Here is a 22,239-nt window from a genome sequence, read left to right as displayed (position 1 = left end):
TGTTCACAAATCTACCTGAAAAGACAGAAAAGCTTTTCTATATTAAGGGTTTTTATTACACTCTTGGCCTATCAAGTGAACTAGTCTCTCTAGTTTCGTTGGGAGTATTTTTAAAAATCTGTTATGAGCTTTGAGGGCTCTCCTCAACGTAAACTGCACTTCAAGAACGGTTACAGAATTACAAAGACTAGGAACACTATGACATACTCTGTTAAAGGTAAAACAGAGCCATCTCCTCATGTCACTTTACACAATAAACTGAAGTGGCCTTAAGGTCTTAATAAAACTCTTCAAACGCGAACCTTATTCCTGACATCTCAAATTTCTAGTAAACGCACAGCAGATTTTAATATATACCTGAAGATTCTTATGATGAAACATGATATCAACATGAAATAATCAAAGCAACTCTTTATGATTAGGGGTTAGCTTGTCATCCCTATTGATATTATAAATGCTGAAGAAATTAAACAGCATCCAGCAAGTATCCATTAAGTTCTCCTCTTCCCAAGCATAAACCCCCAAAACTGATAACACTAATAATGTATGAAAGAAAATTTTTAAAGATTACTTTGGCAAACAAATCTGGCATACAGAACAAACTCACTCTTACACCTTGAGAAGGAAACGGTTAACAGCAGTAGAAGGTAACTCACTCACTCTATTGAGGAAGTGGGAATGGAAGACCTCAACCACTGAGCCACCAGGGCTCACCTATCACTGGTATCTACTAGCCAAAAAATACCAAAGAGCATCTATCTAGAAAATGTTGTTAGCCAGATATAACTAACCTATCTAGATTGCTTATCATAAATAAGCTTGGAATGATGGATTTATTAATTTATTCCTGGAAAATGGGAGGTAGTCAGCAAGCTGTACAATAAAGATAATATAAAACAGAGAGGAGTTCCAAAATGAAGACAATTTCCTTTGTGCAATTTTTTTTTAACTGCTCAAAACTATTTTGCTAATCCAAAATCATAAATTGGTACTAATGCAGAAGAAAAGGAAATTTTTAGAATCTGTGTGTGAGAGTTTGGGGTTCCTCCAAAAACCAAAAAGAAAATAATATTCCATCTGCACTTCGTGCTTGCCTGTACTCTTTGAATCATCAGCAAAGTCTGGCATTGGGGAAGATCTATGGTTCAGTCGATCAGAACTAACAACTCGAATGTTAGCACTCCCACTTGCATTATATGTTGTAAGATAAAATATATGCTGGATGAAACACAAGCTGGAATCAAGATTTCCAGGAGAAATATCAAAAACCTCAGATATGCAGATGACACCACCCTTATGGCAGAGAGTGAAGAAGAAATAAAGAGCCTTCCTGATGAAAGTGAAAGAGGAGAGTAAAAAAGTTGGCTTAAAACTAAACATTTAGAAAACTAAGATCATGGCATCCGGTCCGATCACTTCATGGCAAATAGACGGGAAAACAATGGAAACAGTGACAGACTATGTTTTGGAGCTCCAAAATCACTGAAGATGGTGACTGCAGCCACGAAATTAAAAGACGCTTGCTCCTTGGAAGAAAAGTTATGACCAACCTAGACAGCATATCAAAAACCAGAGACATTAGTTTGCCATCAAACATTCGTCGAGTCAAAGCTATAGTTTTTCCAGTGGTCATGTATGGGTGTGAGAGTTGGACTGTAAAGAAAGCTGAGCGCTGAAGAATTGATGCTTTTGAACTGTGGTGTTGGAGAAGACTCTTGAGAGTCCCTTGGACTGCAAGGAGCTCCAACCAGTCAATCATAAAGGAAATCAGTCCTGAATACTCATTGGAAGGACTGATGCTGAAGCTGAAACTCCAATACTTTGGCCACCTGATGTTGAAGAACTGACTCATTTGCAAAGACCCTCATGCTGGAAAAGATTGAAGGCGGGAGGAGAAGGGGATGACAGAGGATGAGATGGTTGTATGGCATTACCGACTCAAGAGATATGAGTTTGAGTAATCTCTGGGAGTTGGTGATGGACAGGGAGGCCTGGAGTCCTGCATTCCACGAGGTTGCAAAGGGTCAAACACGACTGAGTGACTGAACTAAACTGACTGACACATTGCAAGGCATTTTATAAATGTTAATGGTTATTAATAAGCTTATATTTATTTCAAATCCTAAAGATGATGCTGTGAACGTGCTGCACTCAAAAGCCAACAAATTTGGAAAACTCAGCAGTGGCCACAGGACTGGAAAAGGTCAGTTTACATTCCAACCCCAAAGAAAAGCAATGCCAAAGAATGCTCAAACTAACACACAATTGCACTCATCTCACACGCTAGTAAAGTAATGCTCAAAATTCTTCAAGTGAAGCTTCAGTATGTGAACCGAGAACTTCAAGATGTTCCAGCTGGATTTAGAAAAGGCAGAAGAACCAGAGATCAAATTGCCAACATCCAATGGATCACAGAAAAAGCAAGAGAGTTCCAGAAAAACATCTACTTCTGCTTTATTGACTACGCGAAAGCCTTTGACTATGTGGATCACAACAAACTGGAAAATTCTTCAGGAGATGGGAATACCAGCCCACCTTACCTGCCTCTTAAGAAATCTGTATGCAAGTGTAGAAGCAACAGTTAGAACCGGACACGGAACAACAGACTGGTTCCAAATTGGGAAAGGAGAACATCAACGCTGTATATTGTCACTCTGCTTATTTAATTTATATTCAGAGTACATCATGCAATGCCATGCTGGTTCAAGCACAAGATGGAAGGGAGAAATACCAATAATCTCAGATATACAGATGACACCACCCTTATGTCAGAAAGCGAAGAAGAACTAAAGAGCCTCTTGATAAAAATGAAAGAGGACAGTGAACAAGCTGGCTTAAAACCCAACATTCAAAAAACTAAGACATGGCATCTGGTCCCATCACTTCATGGCAAATAAATGAGGAAACAATGGAAACAGTGACAGACTTTGAGGGGGCTTCAAAATCACTGCAGATTGTGACTACAGCCATGAAATTAAAAGACGCTTGCTTCTTGGAAGAAATGTTATGACCAAACTAGACAGCATATTAAAAACCAGAGACATTACTTTGCCATCAAAGGTCTGTCTGGTCAAAGCTATGGTTTCTCCAGTAGTCAGGTATGGAGGTGAGAGCTGGACTATAAAGAAAGCTCAGCACTGAAGAATTGATGCTTTTGAACTGTGGTGTTTGGAGAAGACTCTTGAGAGTCCCTTGGACTGCAAGGAGCTCCAACCAGTCAATCCTAAAGGAAATCAGTCCTGAATACTCATTGGAAGGACTGATGCTGAAGCTGAAACTCCAATCCTTTGGCCACCGATGTGAAGAGCTGACTCATTGGAAAAGACTCTGACGCTGGGAAAGATTGAAGGTGGGAGAAGGGGACGATAGAGGATGAGATGTTTGGATGGCATCACCGACTCAGTGGACACGAGTTTGAGTAGGCTCTGGGAGTTGGTGATAGACAGGAAAGCCTGGCGTGCTGCCGTCCGTGGGGTCACAAAGAGTAGGACACGACAGAGCAACTGAACTGAACTGGTGCCACAAATCCAAAGCCCTTAACAGGAAAGTTGAAAGCTAATCCCAAAGTATGTGTATATATACACAACACACATAGGAAAAGAGTCTATTCTTAATCTTAAAACACATTTTTATTAAACTGGAAAACAAGTTTTGCTATATACAGAGTAGATCATTTGCAAAACTTCCAGAAAATTGTTTTCTGCAAATAATAAACAACTCTATAAAAACAACTATAAAATCTTGTAATTCTGTAGTAATCATTCACACTGCCAGAAGAGAAATAAACCTCAGTAACTCTTCCCTATAGCCAACTATATGACTGAAATCATTTTAATTTAAAATGTCTAATTTTTAGATGTACATACTCTTTTTTGCACACAAAATTCTATCTGGATGCCTCCAGGTTAAGAATTTGAAAGTAAACTTGTTTACAAACCTAACATTTTTATCAAACTTAATAATACTTACATCTTGGGCCAGATAAAAAGCACACAGAAAAGAAAGTTGGAGAATAATTCACAGTAGAGAAATTCTTCTGCATGCATGTGGCTTTTAATCATTGATTAGATAAAGGTTATTCTTGGAAAGGTTATTCATTACCAGATGGTCAACACCGAAATCAGATTGATTATATTCTTTGCAGCCAAAGATGGAGAAGCTGTATACAGTCAGCAAAAACAAGACCGGGAGCTGACTGTGGCTCAGACCATGAACTCCTTATTGCCGAATTCAGACTGAAATTGAAGAAAGTAGGGAAAACCACTAGACCATTCAGGTAGGACCTAAATCAAATCCCTTATGATGATACAGTGGAAGTGAGAAATAGATTTAAGGGCCTAGATCGGATAGATAGAGTGCCGGATGAGCTATGGAATGAGGTTCGTGACACTGTAGAGGAGACAGGGATCAAGACCATCCCCATGGAAAAGAAATGCAAAAAAGCAAAATGGCTGTCTGGGGAGGCCTTACAAATAGCTGTGAAAAGAAGAGAAGTGAAAAGCAAAGGAGAAAAGGAAAGATATAAACATCTGAATGCAGAGTTCCAAAGAATAGCAAGAAGAGATAAGAAAGCCTTCTTCAGCAATCAATGCAAAGAAATAGAGGAAAACAACAGAATGGGAAAGACTAGAGATCTCTTCAAGAAAAATCAGAGATACCAAGGGAACATTTCATGCAAAGATGGGCTCGATAAAGGACAGAAATGGTATGGACCTAACAGAAGCAGAAGATATTAAGAAGAGGTGGCAAGAATACACAGAAGAACTGTACAAAAAAGATCTTCCTGACCAAGATAATCACGATTATGTGATCACTGACCTAGAGCCAGACATCCTGGAATGTGAAGTCAAGTGGGCCTTAGAAAGCGTCACTACGAACAAAGCTAGTGGAGATGATGGAATTCCAGTTCAGCTATTCCAAATCCTGAAAGATGATGCTGTGAAAGTGCTACACTCAATATGCCAGCAAATTTGGAAAACTCAGCAGTGGCCACAGGACTGGAAAAGGTCAGTTTTCATTCCAATCCCAAAGAAAGGCAATGCCAAAGAATGCTAAAACTACCGCACAATTGCACTCATCTCATACGCTAGTAAAGTAATGCTTAAAATTCTCCAAGCCAGGCTTCAGCAATATGTGAACCGTGAACTTCCAGATGTTCAAGCTGGTTTTAGAAAAGGCAGAGGAACCAGAGATCAAATTGCCAACATCCACTAGATCATGGAAAAAGCAAGAGAGTTCCAGAAAAACATCTATTTCTGCTTTATTGACTATACCAAAGCCTTTGACTGTGTGGATCACGATAAACTGTGGAAAATTCTGAAAGAGATGGGAATACCAGACCACCTGACCTGCCTCTTGAGAAACCTGTATGCAGGTCAGGAAGCAACAGTTAGAACTGGACATGGAACAACAGACTGGTTCCAAATACGAAAAGAAGTACGTCAAAGCTGTATATTGTCACCTTGTTTATTTAACTTATATGCAGAGTACATCATGAGAAACGCTGGACTGGAAGAAACACAAGCTGGAATCAAGATTGCCAGGAGAAATATCAATAACCTCAGATATGCAGATCACACCACCCTTATGGCAGAAAGTGAAGAGGAACTCAAAAGCCTCTTGATGAAGGTGAAAGTGGAGAGTGAAAAAGTTGGCTTAAAGCTCAACATTCAGAAAACGAAGATCATGGCATCCAGTCCCATCACTTCATGGGAAATACATAGGGAAACAGTGGAAACAGTGTCAGACTTTACTTTTCTGGGCTCCAAAATCACTGCAGATGGTGACTGCAGCCATGAAATTAAAAGACGCTTACTCCTTGGAAGGAAAATTATGACCAACCTAGATAGCATATTCAAAAGCAGAGACATTACTTTGCCAACAAAGGTTCGTCTAGTCAAGGCTATGGTTTTTCCTGTGGTCATGTATGGATGTGAGAGTTGGACTGTGAAGAAGGCTGAGCACTGAAGAATTGATGCTTTTGAACTGTGGTGTTGGAGAAGACTCTTGAGAGTCCCTTGGACTGCAAGGAGATCCAACCAGTCCATTCGGAAGGAGATCAGCCCTGGGATTTCTTTGGAAAGAATGATGCTAAAGCTGAAACTCCAGTACTTTGGCCACCTCATGCGAAGAGTTGACTCATTTGGAAAAGACTCTGATGCTGGGAGGGATTGGGGGCAGGAGGAGAAGGGGACGACAGAGGATGAAATGGCTGGATGGCATCACTGACTCGATGGACGTGAGTCTGAGTGAACTCCGGGAGTTGGTGATCGACAGGGAGGCCTGGCTGCGATTCATGGGGTCGCAAAGAGTTTGACACGACTGAGCGACTGATCTGATTTGATTCTTGGAAAGGATTGAAATCATTGAATAATAGAGTTTTTAAACTATATATTGAGCTGTTACCTTCTTGAGTATGAACAATGTTCACACATTTTTTTCCAAAATCAAATCTTATCATTTCTTATTTGAGCCATTAAAGGATCCCAAGTTCCTCTTTAAAATAATGTATTTTGATTTGCTTTGGTTTGGATTCTTCTAGAATAATCTCACCTATCTAGCCACCACTATCTACCACTTTTCACCTTTATCACTTTTTTAAAGGCTGGCTTTAAACAACATACACGTGGGATTTTTGTTGTGGTTTGTTTTTCTGGTTTTGGTTTTGAACAGCGCCAATTTGAACACGCTGTCTTTCAATAAGGAGATTCACCTGATTCACAGTTAGTATAAGAACTTGAGCTTTCCCTTTCATTTTTGATTAATATTTATCGTCCTTTCTTCGGTTTCTTCTTACGCTTTGTCCATTTTTCCAACTGGGTGAAGTTACCATTCATATTCTTTTTTACCACTGTCAGTGTTAAAACTTCACTTTTTACACTATTATTACTATTACTACTATTACTCCACTCTCTGGGCAAAATAATAAAACTATATCCCTTCCCCATCAAGACCTGACATTTATACTGTCTCTCCATCCAGTAAGGGAAAACTCTGAAGAATGTTTTGACTTCCCCACCCTTAACCACTGCTTTTTCGTGATACAGTTTTGGCTGTTACAGCCTGTTAGCTTTCTAGTACTGCTTTTCTATTTCAAGAATCCTTACTGTTTCTGAACATTTTTGTTACAAATTTCATCATCCATTTTAATGTTTATATAAATTTAGATATATATGTAAGTGTTTATATCGCTTACTACGGTTTCCTTTTCAATTCATCCTGCCCTATCCTGGATCTCTGTTCTGAATTCAAGTGTTTGCTCAGAGGTTCTTTTCAATTGCTTTCCTCAGGTAGAATATGTAGGGATAAGCACTGATCCCTTGCATATATAAAAACCTATTTTTTCAGACAGATAAGAGAATGATGTGTTGACGGAGCATAATAGTCTCTCAGCAGTTTATAGATGTTCTCCTACAGTCTTCTGCCGTTTAACATCACAAGTAAGAAGTCCATTGCTTTTCTGCTGCTTTCTTCAATTATGAGTAACATTTTTCCCATCTGGAAGCCTCAGAGACTTTAAAGGATTTTTATATTTTAAAGCGCTCCACTCTATTCTTCTTGGGATCAGCGAGTCCTTGGAAAGGATTCCAAGTCTTAAGAAAATTTTCCTCTTGTCATAGGATGAACTGTATGCCTCTCCAGTACAAGACAGGTTGGGGTCCTAATCTCCAAGTACCTCAGAATGCCACTTTGGAGACAGGGTCATTACAGAGGTAACCAAATTTTTTTTTTTTCCTAATTTTATTTTTAAACTTTACATAATTGTATTAGTTTTGCCAAATATCAAAATGAATCCGCCACAGGTATACATGTGTTCCCCATCCCGAACCCTCCTCCCTCCTCCCTCCCCATACCATCCCTCTGGGCCGTCCCAGTGCATCAGCCCCAAGCATCCAGCATCGTGCATCGAACCTGGACTGGCAACTCGTTTCCTACATGACATTTTACATGTTTCATTGCCATTCTCCCAAATCTTCCCACCCTCTCCCTCTCCCACCGAGTCCATAAGACTGTTCTATACATCAGTGTCTCTTTTGCTGTCTCATACACCGGGTTATTGTTACCATCTTTCTAAATACCATATATATGCGTTAGTATACTGTATTTATGTTTTTCCTTCTGGCTTACTTCACTCTGTATAATAGGCTCCAGTTTCATCCACCTCATTAGAACTGATTCAAATGTATTCTTTTTAATGGCTGAGTAATACTCCATTGTGTATATGTACCACAGCTTTCTTATCCATTCATCTGCTGATGGACATCTAGGTTGCTTCCATGTCTTGGCTATTATAAACAGTGCTGCGATGAACATTGGGGTACACGTGTCTCTTTCCCTTCTGGTTTCCTCAGTGTGTATGCCCAGAGGTAACCAAATTTAAATGAGGTTATTAGGGATGTCCCTAATCCAAAATGAGTGATGTCTTTATAAAAAAGGGGAAATCTGGACACAGAGACAAGACATGCATACATAGAAGATGATCTGAAGAAACACAGGGAAAAAGTCATCTACAAGCCACGAAGGCAGGCCAGAAGCAGACCTTTCCCTCACAGCCCTCAGGAAAAAAAAAAACAAAAACTCTGCCAACAACATGATTTTGAACTTCTAGCTTCCAAAACTACAGAATATTAAATTTCTGTTGACTCTTTCAGTTTGTGGTACTTAATCATGGCAGCTATAACAAATTAATACACTCCTGTTACTGGTTTAGTTATTAATTGCTATAACCTATTCTTTTTTTCCTTCTATACCACTTATTCACATTCCAGTGAAAACTTGCCTGAATTTCTTCTGTTAATGTCTATTTTTTTCTACCTGATGATGACTTCCTTAACTTTGTTCAGTATTACAAGACATTTCTTCTACTTGATCTCCAAGATGCTAATTTCATTCTCAATATTCTCCCTTTCATTTCAAAGTTCTTTTACAATTTGCCTTACTGAACTTTTACAATGTTAAGATTTGGACTATTTGTTTCAGAAAGTTTCTTTGCTCTCTAGTTGAGTCTCCCCAAATGTGCTTGTAATTTCTTTCTTTAGTAAAAGTTATGATTTAATTATTTCAAAGACCCGTTTCAACAGGAGTTTCCTATTCTGGACGTTCCTCATGCTGAATTCCTTGGGTAAAATGTTATTTTACTTTACCCATGTAACTCTATTTACCATCAGCAGTCTCAGCTCTTAGGGTCCATCAGAAAGCTGCAAACTGAGCACCAAGAGAACATACTAAGTCTTCCACTGAAGTTCTAGAAGACAATTTCTTGATTCACAGGTATCCAGAGTTGTAATCTCAAGCTCTAGCTCCCCAGCACATAGAACCCAACAGTACACCTCCTCTAGGTCCTGTAAGACAGGAAATATCAAGTAGGCTTCCTAAGTCCAATCGGTTCTTCAGTACATTCAATACCAATTTAATTTTCAGCCACATTTGTTTTACCACAGTAATTCTAAAGAGTACTTATTCAGGAAACGTTTTAATTCCTCTCCTAACCTCCAATATTCCTTTTACACCATTTTCAGTTAATACATTTTCTATTGAATTCACTGAATCCTTTTTACAAGGAGTCTAAGTTATTTTTTGTGTAGAAAATTCTTTTTTATCAAGGGTCAACTATTCAGCTAAGTGATTTGATACCTGTTGATTTTACCCAAATACATGATGACTCTCAATTGTCCGATTCATTTATAAATGAAGTTCTATACCAGAAGTGGACAACAATTTCAAGTTCATGGCACATTCAGAAAATGAAACTATTTTCATGGCATGCTGGGAATGGGATCTGGGAATGTGAATATACTGTGAAACTTCTACGTTCTTTATAAAATGAAAATTTTCAAACTTTTAAAATAACAATCTTGAAATTATTTAGAAGAAATAACTTCTGTATATTAGGTTTTATGTTTAACATAGTTACACAAAATTCTCGATTTAGATCTTTAAACAACATATTCTTAATACTCCGTAGAGCAACCATCACGAACAAGCTTTGTTGGCACCAATGGCAGCAAATGGCAAAAGGGGAAGCTTTGCTCCGACATACTGAAAGCTCCTTTTTCACTGTTAACCAGCACTCCAACAATTCAATCTCCTTAAATTGAACTTCAAGCCTGCAGGAAGTCTTTAATGCTTCTCCTGTTCCTCTACTGAGAAATATGTTAATTTCTTCCGATGATGTTAAATAAGCTTCAAATACAAATGAATGTTTTTATATCAAGAATGTCAATGCTAAAGTTCCATATCAGGCACACACTGGCTTCTCTCTAATAATATTAATCCTTCTTTAGGATTCAAATAACACCAATTAAACAATCACTTCTAAAAGTTATTTTAACTTCACTCCGCCAAACCTGAATTTTTACTCTGAATCCATAAATGTTGTCAGTACACATTAATATATTTTCCACATGATCACTACAGTGATGATTAAGTTAATTCAAGTGCTCAAAATGTCAGTTAAGGATACCATTTTTTGAAGCCAATAATCAGACTTCAAAAAATCTGCAAAGTAAGAGTCATTCACACAGAATAATTTGAAATTTTTCCCTTTAGCTTATAAATCTTCCTTTGGACTGTCAACTTATTTCAGTAATGAAATAGCTAATCAGATTTCTTCACCTCAAGCTGAAAGGATGGCATTGTAGCCACTTGGATTTCAGGAGATTCACCATTTTTATGACACCATTTAATGCAGAATTCAGAACTACAGGTAAATTTTAATATACAAGAGATTCTCTGTGAATAAAACAGCACATAACTAGGAATATCAGGTTTTTTACGTTGAACTTAACACAAAGCCTTTCTACGTTCCTATTGTTACCAGCCCCACATTTCCAGTTTCTATAATTTCTCATGTTTCAAAATATTCATTTTTCACTTCATTCTTCATCCCCAGTTGGTTTTGGAACTTCTGTGCCAAGCAAAAAATGTCCTTCCAGGCATTTTTCAAAGGTTCTATAAAGCCTGCTGAGGACCACTGCCAGTATTTACGAATTCATAACTGCAATGAACACTTTTTTCATTAATCTTCTTCTCATGTTGTCTTCAGCATAAATCTTCAACATATCTTCTAAAAGATAACTGAAAAATGGCAACTTTTCTACTTCCTTTGCCTCACTGGTCCCAAACATAGTATTCCATATAGGCAGGAGGGAAAAGAGCAGATTTAGCAAACTAGTGAGGTAATCTGGGCTCTATTAACTGTTTAACCCTTCTTGAGTTCAATCTGATTACTTCTTTTATCAGTCTCTTAAATTTGTTCTTATTTTTTGCTCATAGACACTTTCAAACGTTCAGATCTTTTATTTAGTAAAATAAATGTTTTATGAAAAGGTATCAGAATATTCTGCCTGACACCCCCACTCCATTTGATTTAGGCTGAAATGTGAAGAATTCTGGGAATACCAAATCCAATTCTGAGATAATCCTTTACTACTTAGTTATTGATTAATAAACATTTACTATTATGTTCAACTCATAAACTGAATGACTTTCCAGCTTTAATCAGTCTTACACATCAAAATTGGGTAAGTAAGTATCTAAGGAAATTCAATCTACTTGCATATAAAGTACTTAAAATACTACAGGTCTTTAATTCCTCAGGAAAAGTTTTCTGTTGTTTAACCTGTCTGTATTCTTATGAACATTTCTAAACAAATCCTATCAAAAAAAAAAATTTTTTTTAATTAAGGAAATTAAACAAAAAACTAAGTGTACTGAAATACTTATTTTCATTTATTTTAATAATTAAAAAATTTTAAAGTAAACAAAAAATACTTCAGGGTAATCAAATATTTTTAAATGAGCTTCTGAAGTTATAAAGACATATTTTATTGAACCAATTGAGTTGCATATGTTCAATCAATTAATAATAGTAATAATTAATAATCATGGTCTTTTCTATGTTTCCAGTAAACCTATGAGAATTAAGAAAGAAAATTCAAAGAACACATATAACTTTCCCAATGATTAAATAACATACACATACCCAATTAAAGTGATTAACAGATAAGAAATTACTTAACAGTTAAGACGGAAAGATACAGCCACAACACAGCCCTTTTCAACCAAGTTTACTGCACAGAACTATACATGTTATAGATATCAAGTAATTGACAAAACGATCTACATAAAGAATGCTCAAATATAATTTAACCTATTGCAAATCTTTGAACGTTTGCCTTATAAAAAGCTTTTATGTTTGAAAATTATAAAAAATATGCAACCATCAAAATCGTGCATTACCCATAACCCATATCATTATGCTGCAGCACAAACTGGAAGGCACTAACCTTGCTTCAGCTAACTCTTCCCAATGGTCAGTTTGGCCCCAGTTTTGCCAGACCTTCCAGTTTTCCAAAAGAAATGGATATGACTATGCAATCTCCCATCTGATACCAATCTCCAAGACCCAGTTTCCTGCAGGCCTCTTAATTCTAACCTCGGCTGTAAACAAATCAATACCAGCAGCTGGTCTGAGTATCTCTAGAAATGTTAAGAGTCAATATCCCTTTATAAAACATTCTTTGAGTGAAATATTGGGGTACATTTTTGGAGGTACACTACAGAATGAGTAGTTGAGAAACAGTAGGAATATGCCAAAAGATGAATCAGGGTGGTAGTCTGGGACACCTACTTAATCAGGGGAGTAGGAGGGGAGTTATCCTAAGACTGGAGCACGTCTCCTTTTCTCCCCATCTCTGAGCCTTCTGTGTCAATTCACACTGGCCTGGCGCGTTACTTCACCCTATGGATTCCTCAATGATGCGAGCAGCACCCACACAGCCCATTATTTACCTTCTCATCTGTAAAACTGGGACTAAAAACGATGAACCCAGAGAGGGGCACTAGCTCAGTTCTTCCAGTCCATTAACTATCAGCATCAATCAAATGCTTCAATAGTCAAATTATTAAAAGGACCAGTTTGATGGTCTAGTGTGAAAATTAATGTCTAAATAGAGCCTAGGGTAAATGAAAGAAAAGCCATCTTCATGAAGGTAGGCCAAGGAAATTTCTTCACACAATACTAAGATTTCCACTCAAAATACTTCTCTACTTCTCACACTGTTTTACCTATAGTTACATTTTAAAAAATTAATGTTACAAAAATAACCAGCATTCTCCAGAAAGATTTATATACAAGTATAGTCATCCTTCGGAGAAGGCAATGGCACCCCACTCCGGTACTCTTGCCTGGAAAATCCATGGACGGAGGGGCCTGGTAGGCTGCAGTCAATGGGCTCGCTAAGAGTCGGACACAACTGAGCGACTTCACTTTCCCTTTTCACTTTCATGCATTGGAGAAGGAAATGGCAACCCACTCCCGTGTTCTTGCCTGGAGAATCCCAGGGACGGGGGAGTCTGGTGGGCTGCCGTCTCTGGGGTCACACAGAGTCGGACACAATTGAAGTGACTTAGCAGCATAGTCATCCTTGTTATACGTAATATAAAACCAAAGCAGCTTAAATGATTCAGCAATTCACTCTGGTTATCAATGTCCAAATTTTGGTTAGACACTTTGAGTCAGACAGGACAGAGAGACTAACAATAATAAATTTTATATATATATACACACAGATACATATAGAGACACACTGTTGTTTTAGTCATGTCCAACTCTTTTGCAACCCCAAGGACTGTAGCCTGCCAGGCTCCTCTGTCTATGGAATTTCCCAGGCAAGAATATAGAAATTGGTTGCCATTTCCTTCTCCAGGGAATCTTGCCGACCCAGGGAATTAACCTGCATCTCCTGCATTGGCTGGCACATTCTTTACCACTGAGCCACCTGGGAAGTCCCCACAGAGACACATGTACACACATATTTCTACACAAGCATGCACAATCTGTAATTACAGTAGAGGATATAACTTATGAGGTATCCTTCTGTATTGTTTTTGAGAATTCTTTTCTACTTTTCAATGCACTAATAGGAATAGGAAGGGTCAGAGGAAAAAGAACCATGGAATCCATGACAAAGCCCTCATTAAATTCCCTAATTAAAGAGGCTTTCATTAATCTATTGAATCTTAATTTCCCTCCAAATAACCCAGGCAAACAAACTATAAACGCTAAATAAAACCACCATTAGCATTTGCTTCAGCTACAGTAATCACAGCAATTTTAAAGGTAACAGGATTTTTCTTTTGAGAGACCTAATTCTTTATAGGTATCTACTAAATATTCATAACTGTCAAACATTATGTAATATATAATTTATATTTTTAAAGTGTAAGTTAAAATTTGTGTTAATAAAGTCAATTGAAATAAAGTATAAGTAGAACCAAATAAATACAATAAGATGTCATTAAAATGCTAGCAACAGGGGAAAAGAATAATGCAGTGTCATTGTGAGAAGCCGCACTGCCCATAAACCAGGAACATGACTTGACCTGAACTGAGTCCATGGCACAGCGAAGTGCTTTATAACTGAATTTCACTATCCCACTGAATAATTCATTATTTTTAATGAATTTCCTCTGTTCTGTAAGTAGCTATAGCCAGTCAGCTAAAATCAGCCACTATAAACTGGGAAAGTACAGAGAAAGTTTTCAGGTAAGTCAATTTAAAACATTCTTAGGCTGCCTGTTTTTTTTTTTTCTTCCCCTGTCACTTCATATGGGCTGAGATGAAATTTTATAAGACTCATTATCAAAAGGACATTGACGGTTGGCCACCCAGCATCCATTCCACCCTGCACCCTTTGCACAGTACTGTAAATTTAATTCAGATACTGACCAGTTATTTGCAAAACCAATGTGCTTCAAGGAAGCTGCCCCGAAATGCCAGCTCCCATGGAAAATCTAACTGATGTAAAATAAATCCCATTCCCCTAGTCACAATGATTCAGAAACTCAGGTGTGAACTCAAGGCATTCTCCTAGCTTTGGGTTAAGAATAAAAACTGCAACCTAAGACAGACCAATGAGATACAAGAGATGTTTACAGGGCTTCTGAGAATATTTTTTTCTCTTATATCAAAGTACCACAAGAGATGTCTTGTTTGAGAATGGGAAGCCTGGGCCTTCGACAGCTGATTTGCCACGGTGATGGAAATTGGCCAGAGTATGAAGCCAACACACAGGAGATGGAAAAGATGAGAAATGAAGCTACAGTCAATGCACTAAACTAGTCTTCAAGTTAGTCCTCCCTTAGCCTTCAAGGTTCATTTTAAAAATAAGTTTCCTTATTCGTTAAGCCTGTTTGAATCAAGTTTTCTGTGCTTGTGTTGTAACTAACACACAAATATAACTGAAAATAAGAGTATGTGGCCAATTCTTTTCTTTGACCCCTGATCTTAAATAAAAATAAATTATAAGGATAAAAATACTAGCCCCAGACAAATACACAAAAATATTAGCCACACAAAGTATACAGTACCAAAAGTTTCAAAATTTCATCAACAGAGCTTCATATCTTCTTTAAATCAAAACAAGAATTAAAATAACATTAAAAAGCAATGCAACAGAAAATTAGAACTTAAATAAATGGGAGTGATATTGAACTTTAGGATGCACAGCTCTGCGTTGGGCTGAAATTCAGGATTTTCAGACAGAAAGAAAAATGCAATATTTTACAATAAGACCAATTTAAGTGTGGAAGGAAGAGCAAAAGGTAAAAATAGAGACAGAGTGAAAAAGAAACTGGAAAATGAATATACAATTCTGAAAGCAACCATAAGTTTATCCAATGCCAAGAACTTCAGATTAACTTCTTCACACAGGGAAAGTTTATATAAAATGAGTAAAAGGAAAAACGAGCAATCCTGTGCTGGTACAGAAGGCAAAAGTTACCTGCTAGTCCAGTGATCTTTCCACTGCACTCTGGTGCCCTCATTTCAAGAATGAATAGCTAAAGTAGATCACATGCCAACAGGTGATGTCTCACGCTACAGATCAAAATGAGAAGAAGCAACAAACCTTTGATATTTTTTCTAATGGCTTCTGCTATTCCTACAATACACTAGGGAGATTCCACACCTCTACCTTCTTGGCCTCAGAGACACCTAAAGAGAGGGTGAATCTCTGCCCTGCCCCAAAGACCTAGCCTATCAGACTATAGGTGGAAGATCATAAAATTCAGACAAGACACGAGTTAGAAAGAAGCAAAGGCTTGAAGGGAAGGGAGGGAAATTCACTGGTTCCACTTATTGGGAGATAATGTGAAATTATTCTAATCACTTATTTCCCAGTGAAGAAATTATTCCAAAACCATCCTCTTTTTTAATCCTCCCATATATAAAACATTTATCAAAAAAGAAAGCAAATCACCTTTAAAAGAAGCTGACTGCTCTGCAGGTAAAAGAGGATACAGGGTAAACCTATATGATCCCTAAGGGAAGTAATGCAGAATAATGATGGTGTTGATGATAATAAAAATGCTGATGATCATCATTTTAAGGCAAGGAGCAGGGGTAGCACCTGACTGCTATTACTAACCAGTTTTCACAAGAGGAAAGCTTAACTCCTATCAAAGAGCTGAAGTCTCCGAAATACTTGTCCCTAGTATCACTTTTGAGGTAATTTGATTTTATAAAACTTCATCAATTTGATTAAAAGACTGACATACTCCAGAGATGACCAGATTCAAGATAAGCATATCCAAATGAAGGGACTTCTCTATATACGAGCAAGAATCAATTAAAAAGTATAATTTATATCTAAACTCAATAACAGCAAAAATGACAATCTGCCAAGGAATAAACTTAAAGTAAACTACGTAAGACCCATTTTAAAGACAACTAGGCAAGCTTAGTAAAACATCAAAAAAGGTCTAGAGAAGACATACTGAGTTCCTGGACAGTTAAGACTCAAAACTTTAAATTAATTAAATCAATACACTCCAGAAGCAACAGCAAGAAAAGATGTCAGCAGGATTTTTCATCAAACCACACAAGCTTATATTAAAGTTCACTAAGAGAAGAAAATAGTCAAGAGCAGTCAAAAAAATGTATTTTTTGAGAAAATAAGACCAATAAAGAAAAATTCACTCTATTAAACATAAAAAGAAGTTGGAGAACTCCTAAAGTGAAGTCGCTCAGTCATCTCCGACTCTTTGAGACCCTGTGGACTGTAGCCCATCAGGCTTCTCCATCCATGGGATTTTCCAGGCAAGAATACTGGAGCGGGTTGCCATTTCCTTCTCCAGGACATCTTCCCGACCCAGGGATCGAACCTGGGTCTCCCATGTTGCAGGCAGACTCTTTCCAGTCTGAGCCACCAGGGAAAGGGAAAGGGAAAGTCACTCAGTCCTGTCCAATTCTTTGCGACCCCATGGGCTGTATAGTCCATGGAATTCTCCAGACCAGAATACTGGTGTGGGGAGCCTTTCCCTTCTCCAGGGGACCTGCTCAATCCAGGTATCGAACCCAGGTCTCCCACATTGCAGGCGGATTCTTTACCAGCTGAGCCACAAAGGAAGCCCCAGGGAATTCTTCTATTAAACATAAGCAGTACACAAAAACAGAAATTAAAATGGTGTGGAATTGGTATAAAAATAGATATAAATCAATGGAACAAAATATATCATGTTCAGAAACAGAGCTATGTAAATATAGAAACTTGACATACGATAAAGGAGGCATTTCTCATCTTTGACCACCTGCACAGGAAAACCCTGATTCAAGCCACATTACCTCTTATTTCCGTCACCTCCACTGTCTTCTCAAAACAGAAGTCAGAGTGATTCTGTTAAAAAATGTTTCCATTTAAAGAATTATATACCATAACCAAGTGAGATTTATCCCAGCAATGTAAAGGTGGCTCAATATAAGAGAATCAATCAATGTAATACGTAACTTTTACAGAATGAAGGAAATACACCTGACCATCTCAACTGACATGGGCATTTGACAAAATCAAATACTCTTACATGATATAAAGTCAGAAAACTAGGGAGAGAAGGGAATTTCCTCCACACAATAAAGAGCACTTATGAGAAACGCAGTTAACATAATACTCAACGGTAAAAGACTGAAGATCTTTTCACCTAAAATCAAGATCAAGACAAAGATACTCCTTCCACCAATGCTATTGAACAGAGTACTGAAATTTCTAGCCCCAGAGAAATTAGACATAAGAAATAAAAGGCAATAAATTGGAAAGAAGTAAAACTCTATTCACAGATGACATGACTGCGTCTATAAAAAAAAGTCCCAAAGAAACCACAAGAAACTTACTAGATCTAATAAGCAAATTCAGTAAAGTTGCAGGGTACATGATCAAGACACAAAAACCAGCTGAGTTTCTAGACAACAGCAATGAGCAATCTGAGAGGAAACTTAAAAAGCAATCTCGTTTACAATAGCATCTAAAAAAATAAAATACCCAGGAGGTGAAATGAAAAACCTGTACATCACAACCTACAAAACATTGCTGCCAATTAAAGAAGACATTTCATTCACGAAGAAGACAAGTTCCACCACAACAAATGGAACACCACCTGTGTTCACGGAAAGAAGACTTAATATTGTTAAGATGTTATACAACCCCAAGCTATCTACAGATTCAACACAATCTCTATCAAAATTCCAAAGGCCCTTTTTTTTGCAGAAATGGAAAAGCTAATCCTCAAATTCATATGGAATTGAGAATTCCCTGGTAGTCCAGTGATTAGGACTCATCACTTTAACTGCTGTGGCCCGGATTCAATCCCTGGTCAGGGAACTAAAGTCTCGTGAGTCACCAAGCATAGCCAAAAAAAAAAATTCATAGGTAAAATGGTTCCACCACTGTAGAAAACAGTTCCTCCAAAAGCTAAACACATAATTATCATATGATCCAGCAAGTCCACTCCTAGGTACAGACCCAAAAGAAACAAGAACTGGAAACAGGGACTCAAGTAGATCCTTGTAAGCCAGGGTTCAGCGCACCATTATTCACAATAACCAAAAGGGGGGAAAACCCAACTGTCTGTCAACAGATGAGGATAAACAAAATATAGTATGTACACACAACGGAAACACATTCAGCCATAAAAAGAAATTAAGTTCTAATACATGGTACGACATGGATGAACCTTGAGAACATCATGACAAGTGCAAAACAACAAATATGATTCCACTTGCATATACTATCTAGAATAAGCAAATTCATAGACAGCGAGCATATCAGAGGTTACCTGGGGCTGGACAGAAGGGCAGTGGAAAGCTGTTGCTTAATTAACCAGTTATAGAGTTCTGCTCTTCAAATACACCAAGCAGGTTCCCTCAGAGCCTCTGCACTTTCGTTTACCTCAGATAGCCACAAAACTAGCTCTCTCACTTCCTTCAGCTCTTTACTCAAAAATTACCCAGGTGGCAAAGAGGATAAAGAATCCTCCTGCAATGCAGGAGACCCGGGTTTGATCCCTGGGTGAGGAAGATCTCCTGGAGAAGGGAATGGCTACCCACTCCGGTATTCTTGCCTGGAGAATCCCATGGACAGAGGGGCCTGACAGGCCACAGTCCGTGGGGTTGCAAAGAGTTGGACACGACTGAGCAACTAACACGAACAAAGAGTGAAGTAAGTCAGAAAGAGAAAAACAAATATCATATATTAACGATATATGTGGAATCTAGAAAAACAGCATTCAGTTCAGTTCAGTCGCTCAGTCGTGTCCAACTCTTTTCGACCCCATGAATTGCAGCACGCCAGGCTTCCCTGTCCATCACCAACTCCCGGAGTTCACTCAAACTCACGTCCATGGAGTCGGTGATGCCATCCAGCCATCTCAACCTCTGTCGTCCCCTTCTCCTCCTGCCCCCAGTCCCTCCCAGCATCAGAGTCTTTTCCAATGAGTCAACTCTTTGCATGAGGTGGCCAAAGTACTGGAGTTTCAGCTTTAGCATCAGGACTGATCTCCTTTAGAATGGACTGGTTGGATCTCCTTGCAGTCCAAGGGACTCTCAAGAGTCTTCTCCAACACCACAGTTCAAAAGCATCAATTTTTCGGTGCTCAGCTTTCTTCACAGTCCAACTCTCGCGTCCATACATGACCACTGGAAAAACGATAGCCTTGACTAGACGGACTTTTGTTGGCAAAGTAAGGTCTCTGCTTTTGAATATGCTATCTAGGTTGGTCATAACTTTCCTTCCAAGGAGTAAGCGACTTTTAATTTCATGGCTGCAATCACCATCTGCAGCGATTTTGGAGCCCCAAAAAATAAAGTCTGACACTGTTTCACCATCTATTTGCCATGAAGTCATGGGACCAGATGCCATGATCTTCGTTTTCTGAATGTTGAGCTTCAAGCCAACTTTTTCACTCTCCTCTTTCACTTTCATCAAGAGGCTTTTTAATTCCTCTTCAAACGGCATAGATGATCTTATTTGCAAAACAGAAACAGAAACATAACGCAGAGAACAAACGTATGGACACTAAGGTGGGGAGAAGGGGGGGATTAATTGGGAGACTGGGATTAACACAAATACACTACTGATACTAGGTATAAAATAGCTAACTAATGAGAACCCACCACATAGCACAAAGAACTCTACTCAGTGCCCTGTGGTGACCTAAATGGGAAGGAAGTCCAAAAAGAGAGGATATATGTATACGTGTAGCTGATTCACTTTGCTGTACAGTAGAAACTAACACAACATTGCAAAGCAACTATACTCCAATAACACTAATTCAAAAAAAATTACATTCTCAGCCAGGCCTTGCCTGACCACCTTACTTTAAAATTTCAGTTCCCTACCCTCATCCACACTCCTCATCTCTCCTTCCTTTATTATTCTCCATGGAATTGTCACCTTCTTGACATACCAGGCATTTGACTTATAGCCTATCTCTCTCCAAAATGTAAACTTCCCAAAACAGAGCGATTTGTGTTTGTTTTGTTCACTGATGGACCTAGAGCGGCGCTCGGTAAATATCTGTGTAATTAAGAAGGGGAGATCACTGTTCAATAGCATGAAAATCTAACTGCCCTACCCGTAGACTTCAACTCCCTAAAAATTAACGTGCCTAAGTACTCTGATTTAAAACACTACTAAATTAGCATCTTAAGGATGTTAATATCCGCTTCTGTAAGGAGAATATTTACATACTGACACATAACCAGAAAACAACTCAATTTTAACCAGGAAAAAAAAAACAATAACAACAACAAAAACAAAATTAAAGACTGAATATTTTGAATTCAAAAATCCAACATGATTTGTTACATTACACAAAAGGGAGGCGGAAAAGGAGAACGAAGATGCCCATCCCTAAGGAACCTCCCACCCAAAGCCCAGAGACCTACTCTGTGGGACTCAGAACCTCCAGGTAAGAGAAGGCTAGAAAGATACCCCTGGGCCTGGAGCCTGAAGCAAGGTTGGAGGGACACGTTACCCTGAGATGAGCCAGTTCAACGGGACTCGTCCATCAGCTGGATGACTTGTGCAGCGACCCAACACCACAGCCTCGAACCAGGTATCAGGGTTCGATACCGATTCAACAGACTCCCGCGCTGCGGAGCCCACGCGGGAGGATCACGGCGCACACAGTGACGCGTCACTCCTGGGACACGGACCTTCCCCTCCCCTCCGTCCGGGCTCCGCCACGCCCCCAAGTCCTCCGCTCCCGGAGCGCTGAGCTGCAGCCCCTCCCACCCAAGCCCAGCTGGCTACTCGGCGCGCATGCGCAATTGGGGAGGGGCTCGCCGCCGCTAAGCCCTACGGGAAGTGTAGTCTCCGCGCGGGCGCCGGTGGGCCGCCCGAGTCCTACGTCTCAGCGGTACCTGGAGAAGTCAGAACAGCCTCCCCTCAGCCGGGTCCTCGTCTCCATCTTCACACCTGTCCGGTCACCTCACGCTCACTCCCCAGTCCCACGCGCTGGGCTTCCGTCAGAGCGGGCCGCAGAGGAGAGCCCGAGACCCGATACTCGCTTCAGCGGGCTGTGCTGGAGGAGGCGGGGTCCACTGCCCGCCTCCCGCCGCCCCCCTCCCCGCCCCCTCCCCTCCTCCCCGGCGGGCGTCGGGCCGGTGCCCGGAGAGCGGCGGCGGCCCCCGCAGCGGCCGCTGGAGGGGCGGCGGCGGCGGCGGTGGGCGCCGCGGGCGATGCCCCTGCCCGGCTGCTCCGGCGCGGGGCGGTGCGAGCGGCGGCGGCGGCGGCGGCGGCGGCGGGGGAGCAGGCAGGGGGCGGCGGCTGCCACAGAGGGGCCGAGAACTGGCGGCGGCGGCGGTCGTGAAGGGCACCGGCGGCGGCGATGATGGTAGTGCTGATGTGAGTGTCTGCTGACTGGGGGACCCGGGGGCTGCCGAGCCCGAGGCGGGCGGCCCGG

The 22,239-nt window shown here is 39.7% G+C and overlaps 3 protein-coding genes across 11 annotated transcripts in view; 2 read left to right on the top strand and 1 right to left on the bottom strand.

The window, feature by feature from the left end:
• WRN (WRN RecQ like helicase) overlaps positions 1 to 21,857 on the bottom strand; it is a 128,311-nt gene extending 106,454 nt beyond the window's left edge. For 3 of the 7 annotated variants that reach the window (XM_019953552.2, XM_070781357.1, XM_019953553.2), the window contains exons 1-2: positions 21,310 to 21,514; positions 9,162 to 9,341 (exon numbers count right to left, since the gene is read on the bottom strand). In XM_019953552.2, the coding sequence (XP_019809111.2) occupies positions 9,162 to 9,164 (3 nt within the window). In that variant the 5' untranslated portion in view covers positions 9,165 to 9,341; positions 21,310 to 21,514. Of the gene's footprint in view, positions 1 to 3,969; positions 4,372 to 9,161; positions 9,342 to 21,266; positions 21,287 to 21,309; positions 21,515 to 21,697 lie in introns of those variants that run through there. The other 4 variants (XM_070781358.1, XM_019953554.2, XM_070781360.1 and 1 more) reach the window with 4 other exon arrangements.
• LOC139180161 (uncharacterized) lies at positions 21,129 to 22,146 on the top strand. Its single transcript, XM_070781615.1, has 2 exons — positions 21,129 to 21,243; positions 21,575 to 22,146. Exons 1-2 carry the CDS (start codon positions 21,129 to 21,131, stop codon positions 22,144 to 22,146), a joined length of 687 nt encoding a protein of 228 aa, XP_070637716.1.
• PURG (purine rich element binding protein G) overlaps positions 22,061 to 22,239 on the top strand; it is a 54,740-nt gene continuing 54,561 nt past the window's right edge. For 2 of the 3 annotated variants that reach the window (XR_011564422.1, XM_070781355.1), the window contains exon 1: positions 22,085 to 22,181. The gene's annotated coding sequence lies outside the window, so the exon portion shown is untranslated. Of the gene's footprint in view, positions 22,182 to 22,239 lie in introns of all 3 variants that reach the window. The other variant, XM_070781356.1, reaches the window with a different exon arrangement.

Source organism: Bos indicus, chromosome 27, assembly GCF_029378745.1.
Source record: "Bos indicus isolate NIAB-ARS_2022 breed Sahiwal x Tharparkar chromosome 27, NIAB-ARS_B.indTharparkar_mat_pri_1.0, whole genome shotgun sequence".
In the NCBI taxonomy this organism is placed as follows: domain Eukaryota; kingdom Metazoa; phylum Chordata; class Mammalia; order Artiodactyla; family Bovidae; genus Bos; species Bos indicus.
The sequence above is the reverse complement of the archived record's forward strand: the minus strand, read 5'-3'. Positions and strand labels throughout refer to the sequence as shown.